The following is a 15,438-nucleotide window of genomic DNA, read 5'->3' as shown; positions in this document are numbered from 1 at the left end:
GGATTATAATGGGTCCCACAACAAAGCGGCGACAGCGCGGATTTATACGCGGTCGCATCGCCGCTGTCCGCCAATGAATTAACATTAAAATGACTCACAAATTACGTACTAACAACCTAACTGATTTAATAGCACAAATCCCCTGACATATCAGCATATTTTTGTATACCTTTTAACCCCATTTCTATTCCTTATTTTATGCGTTTTAATTTAAAATCGTAATATTTTCTGTAATGAAAAAAAAAAACAATTGAAACAATGTTTTGGCTATACAAATCTTTATTTAAAAAGAAATTAAAATTATAAATTTTGCATAAAAGTCGCACAATGAGGCAAAATTAATCGTTTTTCTTGATTGTAGGTAAAATGGTGTGGAAGTGGATTCACAGAAGACCAAGCAGAGATGTACGATAGCAGGAAATTAAATTAAGGTAAAACAAGTTGAAGAAGAGGTATCTATCGAAACCAGTAAAATTTTCAAAGGGCGACAAAAAAAATGGGTATCAGATCAATATTTTCACTGTCCACAATTATTAACATCTACGTTCTAAATGAACCCACGTTCCTCCTGCAGCTTTAAGATTGAAGTCACTAGGGTCCAAAGTAATCGGATCTGACGTCTTCTCACATTTTAATATATTGAAGTTCAACACTATGTCGTACATCAACACTTTAAGCTCCAATAGTGCAAATCTGGACCCTAAAACAAAAGTTCTACAGTTAAGATCAACAATTTTATGAGATTACTTGCTTATTTACTGTTGCATTTCTCATAATAGATCTACATTGAGGTGACCACAAAACCAATAGACGGTGGAAATTAGTCATTTATTTTTTTTGGAAATTTCTGGTTTTTACTTACCAATACAAAGACGAGGTCCAATACCAAATGGCATAAAAGTGAAAGGTTTGATTTCGTGCTTTCTTTCGTCACTAAATCTGTCGGGATCAAAGACTTCAGGATCAGGGTAGTGCTGTGGGTCTAGGTGAATGGAGTTCACCACGTTATACACTACGTCACCCGGATTTAACTGGAATATAATATGAAGTAGAAAATGAATAGAATGAACCATCGAGTATTTTGTTGTTGTTTTTTTCTCAAAATGCTCAAATTTGCTTATACAAGACACAAAGATTTTAAATCTTCACAGTTACATTTAGGTATTATTCCTGCCAATCTCATACCTTTGTGTTTTGATGTTAACCTTTATGGTTTTATCTTTTCATTTATAAAAAATATAAAGTACGTACTTTACAAGGTTTCCCTCCCTCATGCGGTGGCGGCAGCTCGTAAGCTTTCGTACATACTCTGTCCAGAATCAAAGCCGGCGCCCACCTCCGTAAACTCTCTGCAACGATAAACAACAAACATTTATACCAGTTAAAGAAATTATCCTGTTAGATAAACAAGCGACTATTAAAGAAATGTTAGCTTAAAAACCTCCAACTCTTTGGTGTTATTTTTAAAAAGTGTGTATGGTTGACTGTGGATTTTAAATTGATGATCTTCATGTCCTTATCTCTATCAGTTATCTCTATTTCCTCATGTGAGATTGGCGCAACAGGTTTTCGTCTTCAAGATCTATTTATCTTCCGCCATCTCAGTCGTCGCTCCCTCTTGTTCAAATCACCTTTCACGCAGTTCATCCAACTTCTCCTTGGCATACCGGTGGACTCCTCCACATTCATAAATAAAGTTCTGCTTGTCACATGAGATTCTTCCCTCCTCATAACATGTACATACCAAGCTCACTTTTTGCGTCTTAACTACTCAACCACTAATGCTGATTTCAGACTTCTTCTAATATAATTACCTTACAGATCTATATTTATATTCACATTTGAATAGAATAGAATGTACTCTCATTTCATCGTTCCCTTTAACAGCCTAAAACTTGGATCCATCAAGACAAGTCTTACGTTGGATTTGTAAATTCTCTTTATTCTAAGGGGAATTTGTGGGTCCCATGAACTGTCGCCATTTTTTTAATTCCTTTAAATTGGTATTAAAAAAGCAATATTACATAAAAATAAGAGTATTATAAAGTATTTACATTTTAACCAGTAATATAATAATCTCAAATATACAATCATACCGTTAATGACGCAATCCAAAAATTTCAAATCATTGATATTGTCGTATGTAAGTCGGTCGTGTTTTTCTTTGAATGATTTAATCTCTTCATACAATCTATCCTGGATTTTTGGATTGATCGCTAATTCATGTATACACATTGTTAAAGCGTTTGCTGATACTTCGAAGCCTGCTAGGAAGAAGAGAAACACCTGGCTGACTAATTCTCTTTGCGTCCATTCTGTAAAAGAAAACAAAACTAACAAAAAGTACAGGACATGTTTTCTCTATGTTCCAAACGAGCAAGTGATCACTTCGCTAAAACAGCGAAGTAACCTTTCCTCTTCTTACATATTTCCTGCCAAATTCACTATTGATTATTTTTTATAAGAAAAATGTGGGAAGAAAAGGAGGAATAAATTTTTGCATCCGGTACATGCACACATCAAACGAAACGCGGAAACACTTCCATTTCACGCCTGTCTTCTATGTGGTTGTGGTATTGCACCGAGAGAGCCGGTATGTAGCAGCTTATGTTGGTATGAACTGTATCACTATTATGTCTACCATGTCTTTCAGCATTACATCTTTCATCAAGGTGTGTCATAATTTTTAGATTTTATGGCGCGTAAAAATAATAAAAATATTTTATTTATTTACTAATAATGTTCAATTTCAACATTAAGTCATATTTTATGCTTATGTTTATCTGTTATTTCAAATATATACTCCTAAATGTATGAGTTAATTGGTTGTATTGTTCTATTGAAACAAAATAACATCACTTACGTTTATCAGAACTTTGATGGTTCAGTCTATCTGCTTCTATTATAACATCATCATTGCTATCAACATCCTCAGCTTTTAAACTTCCTAAAAAAAAAAAACATTTTTATTTTTCATTATATGGTGGCAAACGAACTACGTCACCTGAATTCATCAAAATAGCCGTGAGATCGCTACCTATAAACATCTGTTATTGTAGATGCGTTGCCTACCTTTAATCTATGTAGCCTTCGCCTTCCCATCCCTTTCTTCATTTCAACGCACTATAGTATAGAGTATTGAAAGATTGTAAGGAGATTTCGTTTAATTCAATTAATTAAGAATGGCTTAACTCACATGTGATCGTCCGGTGACGTGTTTATTTTGAGGACTTCGCGGTCCTCAAAATAAACATTCGCCCTGAAGACCCCGACGGGTCCGAAACTAGTTGGTGCCGTCACCGGACGATCACACGTGAGTTAAGCCGTTCTTAGTTAATTAATTATTATATCTCACGAAAGTTTAAACAATTTATTTAGAATTTGTTGGCGAGCAAAGATAATATTAAAGATTAAAAGTAAAGTACATACTACGTACCGTTATAAGCCTGCATTAGCAATTGTATCATGTCTGGTCGTTCTATATTGTTTTTATGTCTATGTTCCATAGTATTGGTAACTATGTTTTCGAAGAATGTCGTATACTTATCATCAAATATTTTTAAGTTCAATAACTGTAACAAAATAACATTTTTCAATACATTTTTTTCCTTTTACTTACTTTCCTTCATAGATAATCCATAGACTTTAGAATTTTATTGATGAATTAACTGAAACATGTGATGTACCTTGGAAAATGCTGGAAACTGATTCACGAAGAAGAACTTAAACCTTTGTAGCGGTGACATTTTGAACATCGATTGTCCTGTCTTGTAGAATTCATTATCTTTGTCTTGTAATGAATTCACTTGGATACCAAATGCAGTGGAAGCGATGACGTCATTCGTATAGCGTCTCATTACATCACACACATCAATGTCCTTGTTGGTGTGATCTGAAATTATTATATCACTAGTTACCGCCTGAAACTTCGTTAAGGGGTTCGATCGCAGCGTCAATTGTTGTCTCTGTGTTGTTCATAGACAATTTGCGGGATGACAATACAAGGCAGGCAGTTGCAACACACACTTACAACTTTAAAAATGTTTTAACAAGGTATACATCAGACATTACAAATTTAGACAAAAGACGTAAAATTTGAAAAAAATCGATTACCAGACACATTGCTTCCTCTTTTTTTTTGTTTCTTTTATAGGAGAAGGAAGCAAACTAGCAACGGACCGCCTAAAATTATTTGATCCGGCGCCCATGGACATCCGTAACGCCAGAGGAATCGCAGATCAGATCGCCTTTAAGGGACGTGTACGCTCTTTTTTTTTATTACATAAATTAACTGTTTATATGTTTGTAGATCAACTTACCTTTTAAGTAATTGACAATGTTATTGCTTATTTCAACCATGAACGGCAACATGTGTCTCATCTTGGACCCAGTGAAAGCGGGACTTAAAGTTGTTCGCATATCCCGCCATTTGTCACCTAAAAGGCGATATCTTTAAGAATAAATATCGTAAATAAGTTTCCACTGTGCAAAATAATTTTCTTTGTAAGAAAGAGACAGTAACATGGACAATTGAATTTTAAGGTAATTTTACATTGTCATAGTTATTAAAATTTATCTTTAATAAAGTATGCTAAGTCGTCTATGACTATTTTCATATATTCTTAGCTCACTATACATCCCCACTGAGGGGCTCGGAGACTACCCTAAATTAGGTGTGATTAATTTCTTCTCAGATATGTGCAGGTTGCATCATGATGATTTCCTTCACCGTAAAAACGTCGGATAAATGTTCAGATGTAAATTGAAAACCATATTGGTACATGGCGAGATTCGAATCTAGGACCTCTAGATTATAAGTCAGTTAATTCTGTTGTAGGTAATAATCATCTGCTTCTATAATTTGGTATACTGTTTCTCCCTATTCTTATCTTTTTAAATGTATCCTTCCATTAATTTCACTGTCACGGTATATCTAATATATAAAATTCTCGTGTCACAGTTTTCGTTCCAGTACTCCTCCGAAACGGCTTGACCGATTCTCATGAAATTTTGTGAGCATATTCAGTAGGTCTGAGAATCGGCCAAAATCTATTTTTCATACCCCCCCCCCATTTTTTAACTGCGCGCGGACGGAGTCGCGGGCAACAGCTAGTTTTTTTATAATATTGTTTATTCCATCATGCAGTCAAAACACTTCATGTGTCAGATAAGATAACATTTGAATACAAGTATATAAACAACGATGTTATCTTATTGTGTTTGGTCATTAAAGAGTTCACTACTATGTCAATGTACGTAAACGTAAAGATAACAGTTCAGTATTTATCATAACACTAGCGAGTGCCCGCGACTTCGTCAGCGTAAAAAAGCCAAGTTACTCTCGCACAAATCAGCTATCATCCAGTAAAAGTTCTATTAATATTGGTGCAGCCGTTTAAGATTCTCGTATTAAACATAGATTTGTAGACAGAGAGACAGATAACAAATTAAAAAATTAATTACTAATATTATAAATGCAAGTGTTTACATGGATGAATGTTTGAAGGTATCTCCGGAACAGCTCAACTGATCTTGGCTAAATTGAACACGGTTGTAAAACATAATCTGGAAGTTCACGTAGGCTAATTATTAAGTTTATTTTAAATTCCGCGCGGACGGAGTCGCAAGCGACAGCTAGTATATTTATGTACGGAATAGATTTTTTCGAAATTACATACAGTCGCTCCAATTTTATAAATTGTATAGATCTGCACTGGTAATATACGCAGTAGACATTACAAGTGTTAATAATAGTACAGTTTAAGTGGACAGAGATAAGACTATTTACCCAACTGAGTCAGAAATGTAATGTTTTATGTATGTACGTTTGTATGTGTTCTGTTTTTGTAAGTTCCTTTGTGAACACCTTGTACCTAAACAACTGAATCGATTTGCAGAGGAAAGATGTCATTCGATTTGTATTTTTTTCCCCGGCTTGTCAAAAAGACTAGCACAATACACATAACATATGGAATAAAATTCTATCTATCTTATATATATAAAAGAAAGTTGTGTTAGTTACACCATTTATAACTCAAGAACGGCTGCATCGATTTGACTGAAAATTGGTGGACAGGTAGCTTAGAACCAGGAAACGGACATAGGATAATTTTTACCCCGTTTTCTTTTTTTTTTTATTCCGCGCGGACGGAGTCGCGGGAAAAACCTGGTTTATATATAAAAACGAGTTGAAATCCAGCTCTACATAATTGGTTTTAAGCCAGTTCTTTTGTATTCATACTTTTTTCTACTGGTTGATATAAAAATTAAAAAACAAAATAGACATGATGAAAATGCTGAAGATGATGTTAAAATTAAACTTTACCTTTCATCAATAACAAACTGCTGCCAAACAAAGGTTCAATTTCCGAAGGAAAGAACTCCTTGTGATTAACAAAGTGATCGAAATCCTTAACTGTAATACGTTTTATAATCTCTGGATCTCTTATGAGTACAATAGGCGAAGTAGCTTCAATGTAGCCAACATATCTGGAAAAAAATAATAATCATTAGTGTTTTATTAAGGACTAACGTTCGCCAGCGACTTATAGTGCGGAATATAAAAGTATCCTATAAAATAGCTCCTCCTTCATCAGCTACAGTCATGAAAAAATCGGTCCAGCCGTTCCGAAGATTTGGCAAAAACCTCTGGAAAATGATTGAGAGAAACATTTTGAAGAATTGTTTTTTGTTAACAGCATACGAAATATGTTTTTTTCTCGTACATACGGATACTCTTATTTTATTATTATGTATAAGTTATTTCTGTTTTTGTCTAAAACTAGTACAAGAAAATTTGTTTAAAATTGTTTTTTTCATCTTTCAACTATTGTAACTAATAACTTCTTTTTTTTTCACAATATTTATAAAAAAATCAATAAAGTAATTAATATTTCACATCGAAAAATCATATAATAGAAAAATAAGTTGTGCTTAAATGCATGAATTTATTAAAGAAAATGTCTCACAACAAGAAAAAACTGTAAAAGAAGTAATTTGAAAGATTTCAAGGTTTCAACATTCATGTTACAATTCGTAAATTTTGAAGGAACACAAAAATTATTTTGATTACTTTACCCGATAGCTCAAGTATAATCAGTAAGCTTGCGTTCCCATTGCCGAAATACCTATACAAAAACATATTTGTATCCCTCTCATTAACTTTGAGAAAAATAAAAACAACAATAACGATAAGTTTTTGTAAAAATATCTCCGACTACGAGTACAGTGGAAAGTCACCGCTACTAACAGATTTATTTTTAGAACAAAATGATAGGGACTCGGTTGACCTCTAAAGTCATTGTAGTAACCGACTGCCTGTTATCAATGCTTGTGTGATTCAAAATAACTAACTCTTCAAAACATCACTTTATTGATATAAAGAATAACAAACAAAATATGTAAAAAAGATCTTTTCATATTAATTTATAAATATAAAGTTAAATGAATAAAAACATATTTCGTACACGTGTTGTACTTTCGTTGGTGATAATAAAAACCGATTTTTAAAATTAGGTAACTGATGCACGCCGGCATATTATTGAATACTTTTTCAAATCTGCGCTAACGAAGTCGCGGACGACTGCTAGTTAGAAATATAACAGCGTTTTTTTACAATTAAAAAACTTATAAAATACTTACATACTACATTATGTTTGTATATATACTAACTTTTGGCCGCGACTTCGTTAGCGCAGAATAAAAAAGGCCAAATGTAACTCTTGAAATTCGAGACTATCTGAATCAAATTTCTATAAGATATTTTGAACCGTTGCTTTGCGTTTTCGAGTAAAGATGTAATCAAAAGTGACCTAAGGTATCCTAGGTATTCTTCCAGACTGTGTACTACATTCATAACAAATTTCATCGAAATCCATGGAGCTGTTCTGGAGATTTTTTCTAACAAACATCCATCCATCCATTCATAAAAACTTCCAAACATTAGCATTTGTAATATTAGTAGTAGTAAGATTTGTTTATTGTGATCGTAACTTAAATGACTTGGCTGATTTTGGAGAATGAGGTGGCATTCTATTAGGTCCTTACATATGAAATTGGCGTTTTGTATGGGAGGAACAAGAAGTCGAATATTTTTTAATATATTATATTTAATTAATCAAAGTATGAACCATTATTTTCTATGCACTTTTGCCATCTCATAGGTAGTTCATTGATCCCTTTACTAAAAAAACCAGTCGGACGGGAATCAATAAAATCTTTGAAGACGATTTGGACTGCCCCATCGGAGTTGAATTTTTTCCCTTGCAAGAAGTTATCCAAATTTCGAAAAAAATGGTAATCTGTTGGAGCAAGGTCCGGGGAATATGGAGGATGTCTTAGACTTTCCAATTGAAGCTCTTCTAATTTAGTAGCCGTCTGTTGCGCAGTGTGTGGTCTAGCGTTGTCGTGAAGCAGCAGTGGCGTGGAGCGATTGACCAGCCTAGGTTGTTTAGCCGCTAGCTTTTCCATCATGGTTTGCAATTGCTGACAATAGACATCAGCCGTAATAGTCTGGCCAGATTTGAGAAAACTGTAATGAACAATACCGGCACTAGTCCACCAAACGCTTACAAGTAACTTTTTTGGGGTTAATTTTCGCTTGGGGCAGGATTTGGCTGGCTGGACAGGATCCAACCATTGCGCTGAGCGCTTCCGATTATCGTAAAGAACCCATTTCTCATCACAGGTAATGATTCGGTTTAAAATACCTTCATTATTGTGCCGGTTTAGTAATGTAACGCAACAGTCGACGCGCGTTTGCCGGTTTGCTTCAGTCAATTCGTGAGGTACCCACCTTTCAAGCTTTTTAATCTTCCCAATTTGCTTCAAGTGAATTAAAACAGTTTTATCACTAACATCGCAGCCTGCAGCTAACTCGGACGTGGTTTGCAATGGATCCGCTTCCACAATAGCCTTCAACTCTTCATTATCAACTTGAGTCTCAGGCCGTCCACGGGGCTTGTTCTGCAGATCGAAATTTCCAGAACGAAAACGTTGGAACCAAAAACGAACTGTGTTTTCTTTTGCAACACGACCGCCATACACATCATTCACCCTTCGAGTCGTTTCCGCAGCACTAGTGCCACGGCGGAACTCGTACTCGTAAATAATGCGATATTTTAAGTTTTCCATTTTGTAAAATGAGTGACGCAAACAGAAAAAAACAGAAGAAAAAAAAAACAAATGAATGACGGTCATCGAACCACAAATACATGAGTCTATAGCTGTACAAATTTGAATTTGGAATTCCTTACCAAAGAGGAGAAATTCGTGCTTAAAGTGGCCAGTACGAAAAACGCCAATTTCATATGTAAGGACCTAATATTTATGTTATACCCCGCTATGTTACAATTAAGTCAATCGAGTATGTTGTTATTTAATAGTCTAAGCTAAAAATAGTTTTGTTAGTTTGGTACACTTACTTTTCGTTCGGAAATTCTCTATACACCTTGTCAATGTCTTCAACAAAATGTTTCCTTAAGAACGTACTGCGTATTACATTGCCAAATATTGGCAAACCTGGATTATATTTCAAGCCTTTTTCTTCAAAATAGCGATGTAAACGTTTATGAGTGTATATAAAATACACTAGTATAGATGTTAAGATGAATATTAAAATCTCTACGATCATTTCGCTTGATTTACCGACGAACACTAACGTACTAAAACGAAGTCGTAGTATTGAATAAATAATTCTCGTATCACTCCCCCGAGTTGTGATAATGGATTACAATTTACAAGCGATAGCGGAAACAGGTTTATTTTGTAAACAGAAAGCATATGAGTAAGGTAAGCCCTTTCTGCTCCTCTCTGCTCGTCTGACACAATACCTACGAATTATAAATTGATTGGATTGATATTTACTTTGGCACTTTTACAAGATTATTTTGTGTTCTGATGTTACTGTTTTTATTCCTCTTTTCACTTGTACCACAACAATTCACTCTGATACAGTACGGTTATTAGTCAATTCATATAATGGCCGATCCACAATCCGACATTTGACTGTTACAGAGATGGAAAATTTTATATTTAATTCATTAAATGTCACGATTGATTAAGATTAAGATTTTAACAGTGGTAGACGCCAGCAACAACAACATCTGTTGCACGAATTGGCCGGCTCGCCTGGTGAAATACCACGACCACACAGAAGACACCCGTCAAGTGGAAGCATTTCCGCGTTTCGTCTGATGAGTGTGGTGCCGGAGGCCAAATTTTAGTCCTCTTTCCCTTCCCACCCTTTTCTTATAAGGAAAGGATGGGAAGGGGAGGTGGATTTGATGGAGGAGGAGATGCATAGGAAGGTTAAATATTCTCTGTTTGTGCGTCTCCTCCTTCGTCGATTAGGCAATGCATCTGCAATTGCGAATGTCTATGGGCAGCGGTCGCTTCGCCATTTCGGCGAATTCATGTGGCCGCTAGCTCGTTTGCCACCTTGTAATATAAAAAAAAATTGAAATCTTAAAATTATCGTAGCATTATATGCTTCTCTGTTTGATCGTTTATATATGTTATTAACTACCAGCAATTAACCCAGTTCAAGTTACTACATTAACAATTTACATTTAATAGTACAAATTATGAATTAGAGTTGGTTGTTAATAACAAAATAAAATAAAACACAGAGTTAGAGTTTTGTAACCTTTATTTATACTTCTAACAAGTTGCAAAAACAATGCAAGTTATCATTTATTTTATAATCATCGAATCATTAGCATCTTAAAATGTCAGGTTCTTCTAAAACATCATGTTCTTGTTTCCAATTTTACCCATGACCCTCCTAAGGCAAAAATATTAAGCTCGTGTGGTTTTAAAACTATTGGATCTGTAGTTTTTTCGCATTTTAATATCTTAAAGTTCAATATGAGATTATAAAGTAAAACCTTTATTTCCAACATAGCAAATCTAGTTCCTGAAACACAATGAAACAATTTTCTAACTTAAAGATAAACTCGCCGACCTACCGGCCGACCTAGATACCGCTGTAGAGCTAGACCTGCTGGAGCTACAAGCGATGGACTGGCAGGAGAAGGCACAGTATAGACAACTCTGGCGATCTCTTGTGTCAGAGGCCAAGACCCACTTTGGGTCGCTGCGCCAGCGGAGTAAGTAAGTAAGTAAAGATAAACTAGTTGTCGCCCGCAACTCCGATTGCGTGTCATCTATACAAAATTTCATCGAGATCCATGTCGCCGTTCTGGAGATACCACCTAACAAATATCCATCCATCCATCTAAACATTTGCATTTATAATATTAATTAAGATAACAAAATCATTTTGACAAGATTGCAGTCTCCTAGAAGCATTAGATGAAATGAGGTTTAGTTTAATTCCCCGAAATAATTTTAGTTTCAGTCTTAATGTAGTTGTTGTGTTTTGAACAAATAAAATAATCATTTATGTTTGCAAAATACTTACCAATACAAGTACGAGGACCGATACCAAAAGGCATAAACGTAAAGGGTTTGATTTCGTGTTTATTTTCCTCCGAAAATCTTTCGGGTTTGTAAACATCTGGTTCCGGATAATGTTTCGGATCAAGATGAATTGAGTTTACCATATTATAAACGAAATCGCCAGGATTTAACTGAAATTATTACAAAATACTATTAATTCTTCTAAAGATAATTAAAATCATTCAGAACTAAATATCGATGGCTCCTATGAATAAGGACCTCAAAGAGGATCTCAAAGTCTAAATTTTATGGTAAAATAGGCCGCATAGCCCCAATTACTGCAGCCAAAAAAAATTACATTTCACCTATAAATTTGTATTTTGTTTAGTGCATGTTGTTAATTGAATTAAGAGGTAGCTTTTAACACAAAAAAGTAAAAATCATCAATTTGGTACTTTTGCGTACGCAGGACCCATCGATATAATGCTGCTCAATATGATAGGCCTCTTGGATAAGGAACACATTAAGAAAATATGACAATACTTACTTTGGTCGGCTTACCCCCTTCACGCGGCGGTGGCAATTCATACGGCTTCGTACAAACTCTGTCCATTATTAAAGCTGGTGACCATTTTCGTAACGTTTCTAAAATCATTAAATAGTCATCAATATTTGATGATAGTTTCTAAAGAATTTTTAACTTTATTATAAAGTATTGAAAAGTCCAGATTTTTACCATTTATAACACAGTCTAAATACTTCAACTCATTTATGTTATCGTACAACAATTTGCCTTTAGTATCGTGAAATGTTTTAATTTCTGCATACAATTTTTCTTGCACCAGAGGGTTAACAGCCAATTCATGGATAGTTAGAATAAGAGTCGTTGCAGATGTTTCGAAACCGGCTATAAAGAATATAAAAACTTGTGCCACTAAATCTTGTTGACTCCATTCTGAAATATTATCACCATTATTATTAACATTCACTAAAATATCATTATCATCATCATCTTTATTCCCAAAATTATTTTACTCACCTCGTTTTATTTTCTCAGTTTTTATATCTGCTTCATCCGAGTTCAAATTACCTGCAACACCAGATATAAAATTATTGACGTTCCTTCTTTCATTTCAAGTGTGAAAGTTTAAACTCGTAATGACAACTTTACCATTAGATGCTTGTATCAGAAGTTGTATCATATCTGGTCTTTCAATTTTATTCTTTTCTCTATATTCCATAGTATCTTTTACTAGATTTTGAAAAAAACTTAGATCTTTTTCTTCAAAAACTTTAAGGCCGAAACTCTGGAAAATAAATTGGAATTTTAATTAAAATTAATGAAAAAATTTGCACCAGATTTTTGGCGTACTTTACGGCCGCTAAATACCTAAAATAAATCTTTACCTTTGCTATACTTGGGAAATACATTGCTAATATAAGCTTCGTTCTCTGTAAAGTTGACAATTCGAAAAGAGATTGGCCGGTTCTGTAGAATTCGTTCTCTTTATCTTTAACGGAATTCACTTGGCATCCAAAGGCACAGGAGGCGATCACATCGTTGGTGTAGCGATGCATCAAATCGCATACGTCAAGATCCTCTGATACGTGATCTACAAGTAAAAAATGTATTCGATCAAGTAAAACTTTTAGTTTTCTAATATGTCAATACATAATATGTTCAATGTACTAATTTCTTTAGACCTACTAACCTTTGCAATATTTTACAAAATATTTCTGATGCGTCTAAAGGAAAATTAGTACTGAGAAAAACATGCAATGATTTTTGTCGTTCTTATAGAGGTAGAAGATATTCACTGAAAATTATATTACCTTTTAAATATTCCACAATACTTTCGCTTATTTCTGTCATAAATGGCATCATGAGTCTCATCTTGGATCCAGTGAATGCAGGACTTAATGTGGTTCGCATGTCCTTCCATTTATCACCTGATAACAGTAATAAATTTACAATCGCAAAGGAAGTGGCTATATCCTATTTCTGTGCGTCCCCTCCTCTTTTGATTAAAAGTAGGCAACGCATCTAAAATTGCGGATGTCTATGGCCAGAGGTCGCTATTTAGGCGGACTCGGGTGACCGCTTGCTCGTTTGCCACCTTATGATATAAAAAAAATCGGGTCTTATTTAAAATATATTTCTAAATAGCTCGGTGTCAAACAGGATATTGAAAGTGATAAGTTATTACACGGAGTAAATATGCATCATTAATCTTCTAAATTTGGCTTCCAAATGAGATATTTACGAAAGAGGGCGTTGTAACCAAGTCACAATAGTCCATAATTGCATAAATCGGCTAATCGGTTATAATGGTCGCTTTCGGCTTTAGACGTTTCGTTTATGGATATCAAAAGGCTGACATACCTTTCATAAGGAAAAGGCTGGCACCGAGCAAAGGTTCTACATCTTCACTGATGAATTGTTTGCGATCGACGAAATGGTCGAAATCTTTCACAGTAATGCTCTTTATTATTTCGGGATCTCTGATGAGTATTATCGGTGTTGTCCCTTGAGTGTAACCAATGTACCTTAAATTGAAACTGAATTGAAAGCTTTATCATAATATAAATTCTGATGTATTGAAGAACGAAAAAAAAAATCATGCAACATATCTAATATATAAAATTCTCGTGTCACAGTTTTCGTTCCCGTACTCCTCCGAAACGGCTTGACCGATTCTCATGAAATTTTGTGAGATATTCAGTAGGTCTGAGAATCGGCCAACATCTATTTTTCATAACCCCCCCCCCCCATTTAGTTTTTTTTTTTAACTGCGCGCGGACGGAATCGCGGTCGACAGCTAGTAATAAATATAAGTGGCTTAAACACAGGGTACTTTTCGATAATCGCAGTCGTAAATAACACAATAATAAAATGTAGAAAACAACCATATTCACATATTAAACAGATTGTCTATGACTGATAGAAATAAGGAAATCTGACTCCAAATAATCGGATAAGGGAAGGAAAAGAGAATTTGAACAAATTCATAATGACAATATCATTTGTATTTGATCTAACCATTCCTAAATTGTGCTATGATTCGCATAAATTAAACCGTTCAATAATTTAGAGTTGTCATTCACAGTGAATGAACTAAATACGCCTTTCAATCAAGTAACGTGATGTAGATATAATAATTAAATACATTTTAATTAGTGATGCAACGGAAGTGTCTTACCGGAACCAGAAACGGAAATAGATGTCAAAAATAAATTTTAGCAGAAACGGAAACGGAAACAGATGCGGAAACGGAAGTGTAAATAATAAAAAAAAAACATATTTACAATTTTTTTTGTAAAATCAGTTTGTATTCGTTTTTAATTTTTTATTTAATTTATTAACAGAAGCAGACACGGATGTTGAAAAACGCGCGGAACTTCCGCACTTGCGGAAACGGAAACAGACATCCGTTGCATCACTAATTTTAATGACATTTTAATGATATTGATATGAAACAAATCGCTTGATAAAATAGTATAGTGTTTGTAATGTTACCTTATAAAATTTAATAAGTAAGTGTAACTCTTTGGTGGGAAACTAAAGAAAAAAACATAGTAGGAAAAGGGATAACTTACCTTTCATCAGGGAATTGTTTATAAACTGCATCGATATCTTCAACAAAATGTTTCTTTCTAAATGTACTATTTAAAGCGTTACCAAAAATTGGTACACCAGGGATGTATTTTATACCACGTTTTCTGTACCAATAATGTATACTTTTATGAACATAAATAGAATAAATAATTAATGATGTTACAAGAGTTATCAAAATCTCTACAATCATTTTTCGTGTGCTGTTTTTGGGCCGGTCCGTTATAAAATGTTACATCCAGACTGATATTGCGTAGGAGGTTAAAATAGATATAAGTCATAAGCGTAAGCGTTTTTTTTTATTTTTTTTAAAATGTTGTCTTTATGTTCGTTTTAAATTTTTACCAACTTTTTTTGTCCAACATGTTCTATTTTTTTTTAAATGTATTTGTAAAAGAGGATATGTGGAAGAAGGTGGATTGAAG

General features: G+C 34.2%; 2 protein-coding genes across 2 annotated transcripts; both read right to left on the bottom strand.

Moving 5' to 3' along the window:
* Positions 1–267: 267 nt before the first annotated feature.
* On the bottom strand, positions 268–9,669 carry LOC106707995 (probable cytochrome P450 9f2). The gene is made up of 10 exons (XM_014499446.2): positions 9,423–9,669; positions 6,326–6,489; positions 4,320–4,436; positions 3,687–3,892; positions 3,437–3,572; positions 2,864–2,947; positions 2,097–2,315; positions 1,252–1,349; positions 863–1,031; positions 268–700 (listed from the first exon to the last, which is right to left on the bottom strand). The coding sequence occupies exons 1-10, from the start codon at positions 9,629–9,631 to the stop codon at positions 534–536; spliced, it is 1,569 nt and encodes a 522-aa protein (XP_014354932.2). The 5' UTR covers positions 9,632–9,669; the 3' UTR covers positions 268–533.
* Positions 9,670–10,652: 983 nt separating this feature from the next.
* Positions 10,653–15,230, bottom strand: LOC106707994 (cytochrome P450 9e2). The gene is made up of 10 exons (XM_045679870.1): positions 14,998–15,230; positions 13,784–13,947; positions 13,234–13,350; positions 12,808–13,013; positions 12,572–12,707; positions 12,440–12,490; positions 12,137–12,355; positions 11,948–12,045; positions 11,423–11,591; positions 10,653–10,915 (listed from the first exon to the last, which is right to left on the bottom strand). The coding sequence occupies exons 1-10, from the start codon at positions 15,204–15,206 to the stop codon at positions 10,749–10,751; spliced, it is 1,536 nt and encodes a 511-aa protein (XP_045535826.1). The 5' UTR covers positions 15,207–15,230; the 3' UTR covers positions 10,653–10,748.
* Positions 15,231–15,438: the final 208 nt, after the last annotated feature.

The sequence above is a fragment of the Papilio machaon genome, chromosome 10, assembly GCF_912999745.1.
Source record: "Papilio machaon chromosome 10, ilPapMach1.1, whole genome shotgun sequence".
Taxonomy (NCBI): domain Eukaryota; kingdom Metazoa; phylum Arthropoda; class Insecta; order Lepidoptera; family Papilionidae; genus Papilio; species Papilio machaon.
Note: the sequence above shows the minus strand (reverse complement) of the source record. Positions and strands in the feature narration are given on the sequence as shown.